This window comes from Letharia columbiana (assembly GCF_014066305.1).
Source record: "Letharia columbiana isolate WasteWater2 chromosome Unknown Sc0000045_s0, whole genome shotgun sequence".
Taxonomy (NCBI): Eukaryota; Fungi; Ascomycota; class Lecanoromycetes; order Lecanorales; family Parmeliaceae; genus Letharia; species Letharia columbiana.
Window position 1 is genome coordinate 330,830 of NW_023501089.1, and position 14,500 is coordinate 345,329.

General features: G+C 49.2%; 8 protein-coding genes across 8 annotated transcripts; 6 read left to right on the forward strand and 2 right to left on the reverse strand.

Moving 5' to 3' along the window:
- Nucleotides 1-1,855: 1,855 nt before the first annotated feature.
- Nucleotides 1,856-2,569, forward strand: HO173_010094 (uncharacterized protein; the record flags this gene model as incomplete). Its single annotated transcript, XM_037311980.1, has 1 exon — nucleotides 1,856-2,569. One exon carries the CDS (start codon nucleotides 1,856-1,858, stop codon nucleotides 2,567-2,569), a length of 714 nt encoding a protein of 237 aa, XP_037161224.1.
- A 316-nt stretch (nucleotides 2,570-2,885) lies between these two features.
- HO173_010095 (uncharacterized protein) lies at nucleotides 2,886-3,956 on the reverse strand (the record flags this gene model as incomplete). The annotated part of the gene is made up of 3 exons (XM_037311981.1): nucleotides 2,886-3,495; nucleotides 3,639-3,724; nucleotides 3,780-3,956. The coding sequence occupies 3 exons, from the start codon at nucleotides 3,954-3,956 to the stop codon at nucleotides 2,886-2,888; spliced, it is 873 nt and encodes a 290-aa protein (XP_037161225.1).
- Nucleotides 3,957-5,215: 1,259 nt separating this feature from the next.
- Nucleotides 5,216-6,507, reverse strand: HO173_010096 (uncharacterized protein; the record flags this gene model as incomplete). The annotated part of the gene is made up of 3 exons (XM_037311982.1): nucleotides 5,216-5,363; nucleotides 5,417-5,665; nucleotides 5,717-6,507. 3 exons carry the CDS (start codon nucleotides 6,505-6,507, stop codon nucleotides 5,216-5,218), a joined length of 1,188 nt encoding a protein of 395 aa, XP_037161226.1.
- A 2,136-nt stretch (nucleotides 6,508-8,643) lies between these two features.
- On the forward strand, nucleotides 8,644-9,224 carry HO173_010097 (uncharacterized protein; the record flags this gene model as incomplete). Its single annotated transcript, XM_037311983.1, has 2 exons — nucleotides 8,644-8,782; nucleotides 8,839-9,224. The coding sequence occupies 2 exons, from the start codon at nucleotides 8,644-8,646 to the stop codon at nucleotides 9,222-9,224; spliced, it is 525 nt and encodes a 174-aa protein (XP_037161227.1).
- A 124-nt stretch (nucleotides 9,225-9,348) lies between these two features.
- Nucleotides 9,349-9,729, forward strand: HO173_010098 (uncharacterized protein; the record flags this gene model as incomplete). Its single annotated transcript, XM_037311984.1, has 1 exon — nucleotides 9,349-9,729. One exon carries the CDS (start codon nucleotides 9,349-9,351, stop codon nucleotides 9,727-9,729), a length of 381 nt encoding a protein of 126 aa, XP_037161228.1.
- Nucleotides 9,730-10,808: 1,079 nt separating this feature from the next.
- HO173_010099 (uncharacterized protein) lies at nucleotides 10,809-11,276 on the forward strand (the record flags this gene model as incomplete). Its single annotated transcript, XM_037311985.1, has 1 exon — nucleotides 10,809-11,276. The coding sequence occupies one exon, from the start codon at nucleotides 10,809-10,811 to the stop codon at nucleotides 11,274-11,276; it is 468 nt and encodes a 155-aa protein (XP_037161229.1).
- A 766-nt stretch (nucleotides 11,277-12,042) lies between these two features.
- On the forward strand, nucleotides 12,043-12,264 carry HO173_010100 (uncharacterized protein; the record flags this gene model as incomplete). The annotated part of the gene is made up of 1 exon (XM_037311986.1): nucleotides 12,043-12,264. One exon carries the CDS (start codon nucleotides 12,043-12,045, stop codon nucleotides 12,262-12,264), a length of 222 nt encoding a protein of 73 aa, XP_037161230.1.
- A 440-nt stretch (nucleotides 12,265-12,704) lies between these two features.
- HO173_010101 (uncharacterized protein) lies at nucleotides 12,705-13,181 on the forward strand (the record flags this gene model as incomplete). Its single annotated transcript, XM_037311987.1, has 1 exon — nucleotides 12,705-13,181. One exon carries the CDS (start codon nucleotides 12,705-12,707, stop codon nucleotides 13,179-13,181), a length of 477 nt encoding a protein of 158 aa, XP_037161231.1.
- Between the last annotated feature and the right edge of the window lie 1,319 nt (nucleotides 13,182-14,500).

Here is a 14,500-nt window from a genome sequence, read left to right on the forward strand (position 1 = left end):
CTTGACTTATGTCTTACCCAACCTCTTTCATTAGATCATGGTTGAAATTTTGAGAAGTTCGTATGTCTCAAACTCAAATGGCATTGGAGAATGGAGCATGCGATGACACGAGTGTGTCAAAATTGCCAACATTTCCCGCCATTTCGCAAGACTTGTGACAGTGACGCAAGTGTGAATTGAGTATGATCTCCCTGCGATAGTGTTATGGCATGAGCCGCCTGGCGGACCTCACCACGTGCAACGTGCAGATCGAAAGACGTGACTTTCAACTACACTTTGATGGGTGAAAGCATGCTGATATCATTTCGGACTTGCATGCTAGAAGATGATGGCTCTCCAGATGTAGCAATGTTGCAAAGATAGACAGGTACCCATACATCAAGCTTTGAAGAGGACGATTGCTGCTCCTAAAACGGCATGACATTGGCTCGCAGGATCAAAGGTTGTGAGAAAACACTCGAGGGAATGTCCCCGGGAAAGCTGTACGAAGGTAAGCAACACCTCATGATAGCCATAGCAATCTGCATCATTAATCATGATGAGATCATTCGCGGAAAGTCGTATCAGCGGGCAATCACGATGTTGCGCGAAATGGACTTCGAAGCAATGATCAATTCTGTCCAAGGTACAGGCGTTGGATGCCTACGAATCGACGGGATCACAGGTTTTTGATCATTTGCACCTTTGCAGTCGCAGTGTACCATTCTGGGCTGAGGGAAGAAGGCACGTGTAACTAGAGGTTTTGCAACTGTTATCTGGGCGCTGCGATTCCATGTTTCATCATTGCTAGTAATGTTGTACGAGTGAACGTCGTTGTTCATCATTCTTCGCATCAGCAAGCTTAGCACCGCCAGAGCCTAAGAAAAGATCTCTAGCACTTGAGACAGCTATTTCTGAGAGACAAGAGAGAAATCTCTGATCGTTATTCAATGGAAGCGCCTTCGATTGACAGAGGGATCGTTGTTGTCACGTCCTTGATCTTCCTGTCTTCCGTCAGCTTAGTGGGACTAATGCGAATTGGGATAGTGCAGCAGGGCTCACCGGGCTCGTCCCCACGACACTAAGGCTAGTGGAGACTAGCCATCGCAATCCGTTGCGGTTTCATCCATAACAGTCTGCGGACTCGATACATAGTACAGCTTTCACAGCCTATCTCTGACTATGATTCGACAGCTACTCGCAGAGTTCAATCGATCTGCGTTCACCGTGATGGCGAAATTTTCCATCCAAGTATCTCAGTGGAAAGATATGTATGTCTTTCTGGAAGCGCACGCAAATCTCCATCTTGGGTACGGCACTGAAATTTTTGCTACTAATAAAGTGACCACTTTGTCTTGGGGTGAGGCTCTACGCAAAAAAGTCTCACGCTACCTACACCAACCACCTGATCATCACCCCGGTCGATTCCATTTGTTGTTGCCAGTTGGCAAACTCTGGCGTTACAGCCTCGCTGCAGTAGGGGCCGTGTTTCATCTCAGAGATCCAACTTGCGGCTTAGCGCAGGATGCATCCGCAGCAACGAGAACTTCTTGCGAAAAGCCTCAGAATGTTGCGTTTTGAGAGTTTCAAAGAAACAGTTACAAAAGGCTGTTTGTTCTAGAAATAGCGAATCGGGTTTGTATATGAGGTTGGCTTTGTCGCCCTTTGTCATGGCCATACCATTTTCTTTGAATTCTGAATACCTTCAATTTGGACAATCTCCACGTCGCGGCGCGTGTAATTTCCCCTGCATATATAACCGTCGCAGATTTTGTCGCATAGCTGTCTTCTAGAACGGCCTAGCTTCAGTTGCACGATAGCGAAACTCCGTAAATTTAACGCGTCCTCCCCCAGTTTTCCTTCTCCAACAATCGCCATGTTCCTGTCGTCGCTCTTGGCAGCCTCCTCAGTCCTCCTCGCCACTGCTCTCGCAGACTCCTCGCCCTACTCCAAGTTCATCGACGACGCCAACTCTCTCCTCGCGGCCGCGACCGGCAATTATGCGGCGCAACTCAATGCCCTATACGGCTGGCAAGCAACACAAACCGCCGTTCCCAGCGGCGACGTTGATTCCCAATATCAAGAATACCTCAATGCCTTTATGACTACTACATCGGCACCTTTACCGGCATGGGTGACGGCCGTTCCTTCGTCGCTCCAGCCGATCGCGACAAGCTTTCTGCAGGCGGAGGCGAGTCTCGTGATCCAGGATATTGCGCCGATCGTCAGCCAGAATAACGCCGCCGGGTCTGTAAATTCTGCTGGTCAGGCAGCGCCTGCAACCACTTCGTTGAAGACCACGGTGGTACCAACACCTGCGACGAGCGCGACGGCTAGCTCAGGCTTCGTGTCAGGTCCCGCGAACACAACTTCGTCGCAAATGTCGGGCAATGGCACAGCGCCAAGTCTGTCAGCGAAGACTACCGCAACCGCGCCGATCACTTCTATCACGACTGCATCGGGGTCGCCGACGAAGTCTGTGACACCGCTCGTGACGACATTTAATAAGACCAGTGAGGCGGAGAAGCCGGCCGGTGTGGCCGCAGCAGCCGCCGTGGTTGGGATTCTGGGTATTGTGGTATTGCTGTAATGAGATAGCCGCGGACTTGCCATTTTGGTTGCCAATTTTTGTAGCGGGTTTGAGCGGGCGCTGAGTGGTCACTTTTGCTACAACATTGCAGGCGTTTTCAGAGAATTTGATACCCAATTTATATAATATCTTTCACATCACGAAGCTCTCCAAAGTCTGTCTGTGGACTCCTTTCGGATTCTTGGCCTCGCAAACCGGGCGCTTCTGAGTCGTTTTCGACATCACGGTCCGGCATATAGAGTAAGCTAATTTCAAAGAAAGACGCTCGTACTCCTTACAAAGGCAGACCGAGTATTCTCTCCGACGCGCTTAACTCCTAAGCCACACACGGTGGCGCCCCTCTCGCCTCTGCTGGGACTTGCCGCAGCTCTCGCTCCGATTTGGTATACGCAGGACTAGGACACAGTAGCCAGAATCGCTTCGAGTACCAATTGGGATGCGAAGAGGAAGGGCTCGCTTCGGGACGCAGCATCTCATACGGATCCCGCCCCGTGATACGCGCGGGCACGTACCGGCTGAATGTTTTCAATCCCGGTACGCAGGCAGCGATGTTTCCGATGTTGACCACGAAGATTCTCGTCATGGCATTAAATACCCCAACCCAAGACAAGTCTTCGGACTTGATCTGCCAAGCGGTAACTGTCCTAGCGATAGCGATGCCTCCGGTGATGATCCCGAGCCCCATTAAACAGCACAGAGCGATCTTGCTCTGCTTCTTGATCTTGAGGTTCCGCAGTAGGACGATTGGGGAGGCGGCGCAGATGAAGTCTGTGATGAAGAAGAAGACGCATTGAGCGATGAGTATGTTCATGACCATCTGCTCTGAGAAACATTTTCCTGGATCTGCCGGGTTCCAAACTTTGTCCACAGGGCTGCATTGGAAGACGGTCAGGAAGAAGAGGGTGAGATGGGTGACCACGAGGAAGCTGATTAGGCCTTAGAGAATGTGCTTCAGTCTGTTGAAATGGGAGAGGCGTAGCAGGGATAAGCAGATGGATATCTTGCACGTCGCGAGCGCGATAAAGAACTGAGCAGTATCGAGATTGTAGTATTTAAGGAAGTTTTGTACTGTTCAACGGAGAGATCGATTCGGTGTTGACCGCGGCCATAGCTGGCTTCAGTGACTACAAAGCCTTTACCTACGGCAGTGATCATCTATCCTCAACTGATAAGCGCCACATTGGTGACAAAGCGAGTAAGGCATGATTACCTGAGTAAGGGCTATGGCGGTATCGTCCAGCCAAAAACTGCGCGTTATGAACACCCGGGTGTAGAGGCGCAGGGCAACGATCATGGTTGACAGAGAAAAGACTGCCCAATCAATGCCGAAAAATACAGGGCCGAGATTCCCACCACTGGCTGTAGTATGCAATGGGTTGCTGCTCATTGCAAAGGTGGAGTGGCGCGCAGCGTCGACAGTGGAAACTACATCGGTCAAAGGGATCTCGCCAGCGCACCCGGCGTTTTGTAAGCTCCATCAATGAAATCAGGATCGTGGTGGTGGTGGGGACAGCCGAGTCGTCACCCAATCTTGAGAATGGCACTCCGGGGAGACTACCGTGCCGCGATCTACTGGATGTCTTGATGTGCACCAACCACAGCCAGAATTTCAGCAACGTTCCCACTCCTGGCAGACACATCCACGGGACACGATGCAGCACCGTGGTGTGTGCGCACAACAGAGGGGACGGGGTAGCGCTGATCTGGTGTGTGGGTGGTAGGGGCCCGCCCTTAGGGTGCGGTGATTTCCCTGGCCTAAGCCGTCGACGCCTTGGAAGGCGATATGTATCGTGAACCGGTTTATTTATATTATTCAGCCTTTTACGATTTTACCTATATCCTAAGTTTTTTTCCGGGCCGGCTCTATTTTTTTATGCCCCGTTTCCATTTATATCGTACGTAAGAGAATAGTGATATTTATAACCGAAGTCGGAGCTCGCTTCGATTCCCGTAGGGTTAAGCCTATGGGCCTTGTTGTATGTGACTAATTGTCTTTTACTCGCTAACTCCGCTTTGGGATTTTTCATATATTAATTTAGTCTCTTTCTGTTTTTATAAACCTCTTATAATTTTATAACGGTTTTCTATAGCCGAAGTTAATACTTATAATATTTAGAAAAGTTATATTGCGGAAAGGTATTATTTAATAGAGGATGGTGCGTTTATCGATAATATGATTTTAAACGCTTACCCTATCTAGCTTTTATTTTTAATTTTGCTTATACGTGTTACCGTTTTATGTCATTTACTTATATAAATATACGCTTTTTAATCTTTTCTTATATATCATTGTATTTACGCCTTGTACGTCATTATTCGCGGGCTAGTAACTCAATGTAGTGTAGCGCTGATCTGGTAGTGTAGAGTACTAAGCCCATAGGTGCATTGGCAATGGCACTGTAGCTCCTCTTCTGGAAGGACGGTAGAAGGTGGTTCCAATCTCGGTAGCAGAAGTCAGGCCAGACATAGGATTGTGGTGAAGAACTCCGTTGTACACTCGATCTAGGATACAGATATGTGCAAAAGAAACGGCGACACAGTGCCAACCAATGCTCGCCCAAACTCGCCACCAATGCTCAAAACGCCCAAATGCTTCTTGTTATGCAATTCCCGGGTATCATGTCGACGGAGGATAAATATATGAGACTAGGCGGCCTTTGCGGCCTTCGGCGGTGCAAGCTCGGTGCCAAAGACTGTGTCCCAAAAACGACTCGTGACGCCGAAGCCGTTCTCGTAGTCTGCGTAGTGGTGCTGAAGATGATACTTCTTGAGCTGTTTGTAGTAGGATGGAAGGCTGCAACGGCGATTAGCGTTCGCTACAGGGCACAAAGAAGGCATGAAACTTACGTCTTGTGATGTAGGAAGTAGTGGGTCAAATCATAACATATGTAGCCGAATATCCCTCCGCAGAACACAGCTACTGCAGCGTACCAATCGTAGAAGAACACTGTATGTGCGAGCTTGTAGAAAGGTGTTGCAAGGGCGACGAAGAGGGTAGGAGGCATAACGAGGCGGTACTTGTCCATCGGAAGGTAGTGATGGATTCCGTGAAGGAGGAAATGGGCTGTGATACCAACGCGATTGTCCGGTAGATATCTACGCAACGTTAGTAGACTGCTAGTACTCTTAGGGGAGCCAACAGCGCACTTATCAACATGGAACAATCCTCGGTGTAGCCCGTACTCCACCAACGTCCATAACCCGAGGCCAATGAGCCAGTAAGCTGCGGTCTGGAAGAACGATGGTAGACCTTGGTAGGCAAGAAAAGAGCCATAGGCAACAGGTGGCAGCCACACGATAGGTATGACATACCACGCCGTCTTGCTCAGCGGTTCCAGGAAGTTTCCAAATAGAGGAGCCGAGTCGCCTCCGACGTAGTAACGAGGCCGATGGACTTGCTCTAGGTAAAATTCTTTCGAGAAGCCACCATTCCACACCTGCATCAGTAAAGGCCTGTTGAGGTCTAGGAACTTGTGTGTCTTGAAGTCCGCATTCAAATCGGTTTCCTTCGTCAGGTCCTCTACGCCTGAGAGGCCTGTGGCTGCGAAGATTGGCTTGCTCTGATCGACCTCTCCGATAGCGCCATTGGCTTTCATTGCCTCCATTCCTGCTTTATTTGGTAGCATAGGCACAATGTCCTCTGGCCGGTCGTGCTCCACGACTGCTTTGATGGTGGCCTCATTGGCCACGAAGCCAATCAAGCTCTCCTTGAGGATTTCGTAGGCAGCTTCGGAGTGTGCATGTGATGATTCGTCGCCCATTATCTCTGAGACATCTTTCCCTCCGTATTTCAGTATCAGGTCTCCTCCACCTGGATGGTCGGAGAGAAAGGATGTGACATCGTAGACATTGGCGCCAACGGTTACATAGCAGGACCTCTCGCTGTTGCGGGAGGCAACGTCGTGCGTCGGAATCGTAGGGAGTCGTACGCCAGGCATAATGAGAGCAGTGATGGGGAGAGAATAAGAGAGGAGAAGAATCAGGTTGAGGATGATGAAGAATAAGGCATCAATGGAGGCTGTGAGGAGAGCTGAAGGGGCGTGGCAAACCAAAATCTGAAATTGTCATCATCCGAATTATCTCCGGGGCTAACGGAGAGCATCCCTTTCAGCCCTATAACAGTATCAATCCTCCGACTACACCTCATCATCATTCACTTCTCGGTATGGTCTTGTTTCTCACCCTGTCGCGAGTTTCAACACAAACCAAACCAGGTAGCACTTTGAGACGTCTATGAATTATCACCAATCGCTAGAATTGGTGAGGTATCCTGTTCGTGCTGCCCATATGCTCACACTACCACTGCACAGTGACCTTTTTTTTTATGGCGAAGGCTAGTTGCCTCTTACGTGTGCCTTGCCTTAAATTGTGCCAGCTTCGCAACGATGAACGTAGCAGTACCTTGTCCGCTGTGCTCGTAATCGTCCATTGCGCTGCCCTTTCACATTGTGTGAAGCTTCGCACACTGTGTCATGATCCGGCTACGGTGCGCATCGCCTGCCCATGATGTCGGAAAGCGTACTTGTCTGCTACTGTCTAACCATTGATTGCTACCAACAGTGCTACCATTTTTAAAAGGTGTTATACAGGTCTGTGGTGTCGCAGATTGAATTATCTTGCTTTATTATTCATCTTAGGGTAATTTCCATCGTCCTGGGCCTTTGGCCGGCCCAGGCCAATACTCGGCAGTTTAAGTCTGCTCAATTGATGATCTGTGGTTCGATTCCACTAGTCATCTTGGTCACTGAGGGAATTTTATCTTGGCACAGAGGGTAACATTGGCGCAAGAGGTAGTTCGAGTCTACACATTCGGGGTAGTGGTCTGTGGTTCGATCCCACTAGCCATTATAAAATACCTGTCATACCACTTTAATTTACATTTGCTTATTGTAACCCCGTCCTGAAAATGGCTGGGCACGTTGCCTTAGGTGGTCTGGAATTTCCCATGGGGTTATCCTACTTCACTTATGTGTTGTCCGGAACATCACCAAGTTGGCTATATGATAATGAAAACCTCGAAAGAGAGGCTTTCGTAGGATATTGTTCCGAGCTTTTTGCCTTTTCCATACTGTGCCTACGGCGGGTTGTCTTACTCTTCAGACCTTCTACCAGACATCTAGAGAAATACCCTCCATACATTATCGTTCGAGATCTCCAAGATAACGGGCATTTACCGTCTCAAACAGTTGCCTTTTGGATCGAACCAAGAAGAAACTACGAGTTCCTTGGAGTTTGCTGTCTCATATCGGACAAGGCCAAGCGTTCAACACAAATGCGCGAGAAGGTGTATGCGTAAAATGATGGCGAATGCTCCCCTTCCCCAAACATGCATGCATGATCAGATTCAAGCCAGACCTAAGCCTTTTACCTTCCTCACGGAAGCTTCCCATTGACCTCCTAGCCTCTGCATCTAAGTTCAAAATCGCGTGACTTAGCAATCCTTGTCTCTCTTTGACCCAAATTGCCCGGTCTTCGCGTCATTGCAGTGAGCACGCTAGCCCACTTCTTTCCGTTGTGGATTTGACAACACAAGTCGGTCCTCGAAATCACAACGTCCCATCAAAGCTACTCATGTCATCAACCACCGCTTCATCAATCCCTATCGTAAAACTGAATCATCAAATCCAATACATCAATCAGTACTAAACATCCCTAACATGCCTTCCACGATGCAGCTCAGCAGACAGCGTCGCGTTCATACACCTAGCTCTGAAACAATCTGCACAGGCACTCGTGCAGCAGTCAAGAGATTCGGACAAGCTGCCCTCGAACAGCAGAAAGAATTGGTAAAGGACGCCGCGCTAAAACGTCTTGAAGGCAAGTCAATCCTTAAGCAGCAGGATCGATGAAAGAAAGATTGACTCCTATTAGAGGGCGGCTGGGTTTTCCTCCAAAAGAACCCCTCGTCAGATATCAGCCATAAGACACACATTCCTCAGGCGACATGCGCCTGTCCGTCCTGTCCGGCTTTCAACCAACCCTTTCAAGCGGACGAGCACCGTATCAGCATCGAGCCGCTAGCGAACATCCTCCTGAAGCATGTCCCGAACGATGCGCTGGCAGGTCTGACCACAATGCGTGCCTCGCCGATCAACGGGGAAGCCAACCTTCGTGGGAAAAGGGAAAAGAGTTGTTTATGGATGCATGTCACTTGTGCAGATTGCCTGGGTATTGACCAACTCGGTTACACAGATCGCATCCGTATAGAGCAACGTTTATCTAGCCTTGCTGGGTTGCATTACATGCTGGACCCCCCGAACAGTATTCAGTACTCAAATGGATAGCGGTGATCAAGGGAGACAAGGCCCTAGCTGGGGTGGAAGGGAGGGACTTCTGGCGCAAAGACGACGGGCTAGCCGTTTATCTGTCCCGTCAACATTTCAACCTTGCTGGATGGTGGAAGGGTGTGCGCATTGAGGTCGCAGCAACAGATGTCAGAAATCGGCTCCTGAGCACAGTGCTTACGTATACGAGTGTTCTGAAAGAGCGAGCCTGGAAGCTGATGGCCAATGCAGACAGGATAGCGAGGCTTACACAAGCTGCAAACGCTATTGGACAGAGAGCAGTGGATAGGCTAGCAGAACCGGAGGGAGAGAAGGGGACGATAGAGGGAGAAGAGGTAAATAACACACTGTCACATACAGGTCCGTGTTAACACTGACCAGGACAAGGGTTATGAGGCTGACTTCGATGAATTCGGGTTTCTATCGGCTGATCAAGCTATGCTCAGACACAGCCATTTGGCAAAAAGGGAAAAAAAGTCAGTCAGAAAGAGGGCCATGAGATGGCATTTCTGTCGACCGAATCGCAATGGGTGGGACGACTACTTAATTGGACAGCGCAACGCCGCTCTCCGCGCCACTGAGCCCGAAGTGGACTTGGCCGAAGCCTCGATATCAGAGATGGAAGTCTCATCTTCGGAGTCTGGAAATAGCTCCGCGGAATCCTTACATTTGGTGACTCCGATGGTGCGATTTCTTGTGTCAGATGCTGAGGATGCCTCGTCTCGATCTCCGGATTCGCCGATGCAAGAAGCCCCCTTGGAGACCGCCGACGATCCGCCTTTGGAAGAAGACGAGTCCTTAGACTCTTGGTCTGACCCGGACGAGACTCTCGCGACCATTGGTGATAGCGTTGGCCTTGCCGTGAGGCTATTCTAGAATTCCTGCCGCTGTTCTGCGGTGAGAGCGACAACAGTGGGCAATGAAGAGAGGGACTATGAGTTGTATTTATTCTTCGATTGTTGACCTTGATGGTCTTAGCATTTTGAGATGCTATTTTGGTTGAGCAACGTATTGTAGGAGATACCCCATTACCGTTACTATCTTCGATACTTGGCCTTGTGTGATTGGTCGTCGTTATCGGAAAGTTGCGTCCGTCTCATTCAATTCGTGTGGCATGCTATCAGAAACGAGGCTTCACCTTAAGCAAATGTCATATCACATCACATGGCCGCAACTATCCTGAACCACTGACTGGCTCACTTTCCAAGCTGCTCATGCAAAGATCACTGTGAAGTCAGCAGTCACTGTTCCGCTTACATCACAACAAGAATGTTGGTGAATCATCTAGCAGAGTCACTCACCAATCCCATTCATTCTCCTCCTCCTTCATTTTCTGCCATGACACTCAGCAAGGGATTTCCTTCATTCGTCTCCAAATTCACGCTCGGCGAGGAATGTCCCATGAGCATCCTCTTCCATTTAAACCCCCGAATTTCCAGCCTCTTCCTCTTCCCACCACACAGACTGACTACCAATTGGGGTAAGTATCTTCTACATCTTACACCTTGCCTGTAGTGGCAAATCGAATCATGCTACCCTATCTTCTGCCATCAGCAATACCGAGCCTCACTATATGCTCTAGCATCTAGCATGTTGAGAATAGTCTTTAGTGTTGACATGTTTCCCTCAACACTACCTTATTCTCCCCATTCCTTCACAGCCATAACTCTGTCAAGGCCACGAGCTGGTTTATCTTTAACAGTTTCAAAGCAGGTGTAGACACCATCATGCTTTTTATATATAAAAATAATTACCAGCGAGGCCAGTATTCTCTTGCCCACACTGCGGCTTTCCTCGCAAAGGCGCCTCCAACCTTGCCACTGCAGTCAAAAATGCCCTGACTTCCTTTGCCCTTCGTGTGCACGTTAAGAAGTGAGGTCACGTGACTGGCGTCAACAAGCTCGAGCTCAACGCATGGTCGATTTCGATCATCAGCCAGTGGCAAACGGGCAAAGATGGAACGCTGCGAACTACCTTACTCGCCATTTCGATGGCCGCAAGACAGGGACTTGACCCTGATCTTTTGGAACAGGGTGCCCTGGCGCCTTGGGCCTCCAAATGGTCAGGTATGGGTGAGGTTCCCCGCTCGGGTAGTACGGTTATCCGCCACGGTGCCCGACGATGCCTCTACTTTGGCATCAGACATCAGTCCTGAGGTAGGGATCTGGCCCATGGACGAGGCCCGATCCCCAGCGTCTCCGCCCAAGTCGGAACATGAGCTACCGCATTGGGAAAAGTCACTGGTAGATATGGGCAGATTCCGCCTCACCCGATCTGAGTCTGAAATCGACCAGGAAGAGAAATTGTTGTCAGCGGACTTCGTGATGGAAGACACACCATCGGAATTAGACAGCATTCGGTCAGAAGATGACGCCATGTCCGAAGCCAATGGCACCTCATCAGAGGCCGACGGTAGCATGTAGAGGCCAGTGGCACCTTATCAGAAGCCTACTTTAGCATGCCAGAAGTCGATGCCACCTCTCCAGAATCTCATAATGTCTCCTCACCAGAAGTCGATGGCGATGCGTCAGAAGCCGATGGCGCGTCTTCAGATTCGAAAAGCACTTGGTCGGAAGCCTCATGACGTCGGAAATCTGTACAACATGCTGCGCTATCTGGGTGCGTGAATGCGCCTAGTCTTGCCATTTCATCTCTCGGAGATTTGCGGTATTTAGCGACTGATCAACATCACTCACACAATAGTTTACGCAACCAAAAACATCTGAACCTCAAATTCATCCCGCGGATCTTAAACCCCCAGCTTTTGATAGCTCTTCCTCTCCCACACTATCATCTTACTTTCTGGATCCTACCTCCCAACATTAGAATTACATATACATCTACGGGTCGAAAGATCAGGAAGAGCCAGGCCGAAGCTACGATGTGACTGAACACCGAGGACTGGATGTGGCAAAATATCTGGAAGAAGCTGGCACACCGGAGGAATCGTTATCAGCGGAAGTTCCGAAGAGTCACAAGGACCAGTTCAAGAAGAGATCGAGGTCGCCGTCGGTGTTAGAGAAGCAATTATAGGAGAGCTTCTCGAAACGATAGAGGAAGAGAACGGAATGTCTAAGAAGACTGAGGGAAAGGTAACTGACACTCTTTCAGATATATTTTCATACTGACATTGGCCAGGACAAGGGACACCCAACGGTCAAATTTGGCGCCCTCAACAATGACTACTTGATGACACAAGACAACAAAAACCTTGGAGAAAGAGGAATACGGTGGCGCCTGAGCCACCCAAACCTTTACTGGCGTCGGCGATATTTCAGCGAAGACAAGGAATCCTCCACTGAGAGCGCGTCACTGGAGGAACCCACACAAGGAAATTTGGAAACCAAAGGCTCTTCTTCTGAAGCATCTTCCTTCTACAACACGCATCAGGCGCCATTTTGGGGCGACTGATTGGCGATGGTGCGATTTCTTGTGTCAGATTCTGAGGATACCTCGTCTCGATCTCGGGATTCGCCGATGCAAGAAGTCCCCTTGGAAACGGATGGAGACTAAGAATCCTGCACAAATTTTGGGGGACTTGGTTGATACCGCTCTCGGAGCGGCGTCTTCCCGGAGATACTAATGAGAAGATATTTCCAGGTGGAGGTCACACCACAGGTATTGAAAAAGCAATCACGCTTCGTTAAAATTGGTGCTCCTGCTCTGTCGATGAGTCAGATCCCTATCACGAAGTGCGAGAACAGCCTGCAAGAAAGCACTCGTTCATCTCCCATACAATACAACAACATACAAAATGGTTTTTACCGGAACGTGTGATTACTTTCGCTGGTCTTCCCTTATCCCATTATCCTATGACCCTTTGAACTTGATCTTACATAAAAGATCCTTGGATGACTTCAGAAAGAACTCTTCTCCGCAGTCCTCTTAGCTTTCCAGAGTGGGCAAGAGAGACGGGCTATCACAACTGGTTTGCTCGAGGAACGGCCGAAAACCTTGGTGCTATTGGAGCCTTTGTGTCATGGGAACAGACCGTTGGGGCGGCAGAGACTGACATCAAAGCAAGCGAAACCGCCGAGGCTAGGAAATACCGGGAAAATGGGCTTGTGTACCCGCGGCTATTAGGGGAGGGTAAGCCGGAGTGGACCTCCATTGTCTCCACGAAAACAAAGAAGGATATCGATATCTCCGCCGAGAAGACAAAGCCTGACGGTTTGATTCTGGTAAAGGCTCTCCTTACCTACATCATTCCTTTTGACAAGAGCAACCTCAGATTTACGGAAACAGAAAAAGCAACATGGAAGGCCAGGTACTCCGTTCAAAAATGGTGGGTTCATTGGAGTACAGACGCCGAAGGTGGAGTCTTATGAGTGTTGCCTTTTGACCACTCGAAGGAAGGATGAATGGATCTTCATTTACGAAAGCAGAGCGGCAAGAACTCTGAGGGACCGCCCCTCATTATTACGAAAGAGGCGGGCGTCCCACCCTGGATTTCAGAGCTTCTGAGACATGCTAAGCCCGAGTATCGGCTCAAAATATTGGTCCTGGAGAGACCGGTCAGTAGCTAGACGCTGAAGGATGACTCTAGAAGATGACTCTGTCGTTATGCGAATGTGGGTGATAGATGAGCGCCTTCGAGGTAGAGGGCCACGACATTGTGACCATCCACTACGAAAATGTACAAAAGTCAGTCTGCAGCCAAGGGCAAGGCTCTCCAGGCCAAGATAAGAGGCCGGTGCGGAAAGAGACCAGGTATCGTGGGGCAGCTTCAGGGTCTACAATGGGGTTGATGCTGATGGTAGCGTTTCATTGCTGGGAAGCCTGGAGAAGGACATAGCGCATCCTGTTGGTGGCTGGCTTGCTGGGCTCTTCACGATGCACTGCGTTGAAAATTGCTAGAGAGGAGTGTTGGACGATCGCTGGACTGTATGATAGAAAGCCGAGATTACTGATTCTATGAGGTCAAGAAGTGCGCTTCAAGCGCGGCTTGGCGAAAACTCTCGGGGGGGCCTCAAATTCGACCTCATATTTTCTTCGTTGCACCATTTTGACAATGGAACCCCTTGGGTAGTCTTTTACAAGCCAAGCGGAAAGTCTGGTGGCCTAATAGCGCTCTAAGGCTTTCCAAGTGGTACTTTCTCTTTCCCTTTACACTCAGCATCATTGCCCACTGAGAAGTCGAAGCAGTATGCTTTTAGCCTAGGTCTTGTATTACAGTCTAAATCCTGTTGGTCGACCTATGTAACAATTGCGTACAGTCACTCCTTCATCTTGTTTTGTTTACTGCTGCTGTGTGATGATGCTACGCCTAGGACTTGCAATCGCTCCATCCACCAGGCTGCTTGCCCCTACAAAACATCGATCGTGCATACGTAAGGTCATAGTGCACATGATGTGAGAAGTTAGAGTCAAATGCTTTCGTAGCCGACATTCGCATTTTTTCAGCATACGCAAGTGTAAGTCATCGTTGCTTTTCAATTATGATGCTTAGCAGAAAGCATATCCTATATAAATAATTTAGCGAATCACCATTTCATTCAGTGGCATTAGTGGTGCACCATTCCTCGGGATTACCGGATTTTCAATTGTAAATTGCTGAACCCTTGCTAAATAGCCCGCAAGTTCGATCCTTGCAGTTGTCGTTGTTTCTTTTGCTTTTTGTTCTTTTTTTTCTCTTAATTTTTCTTGC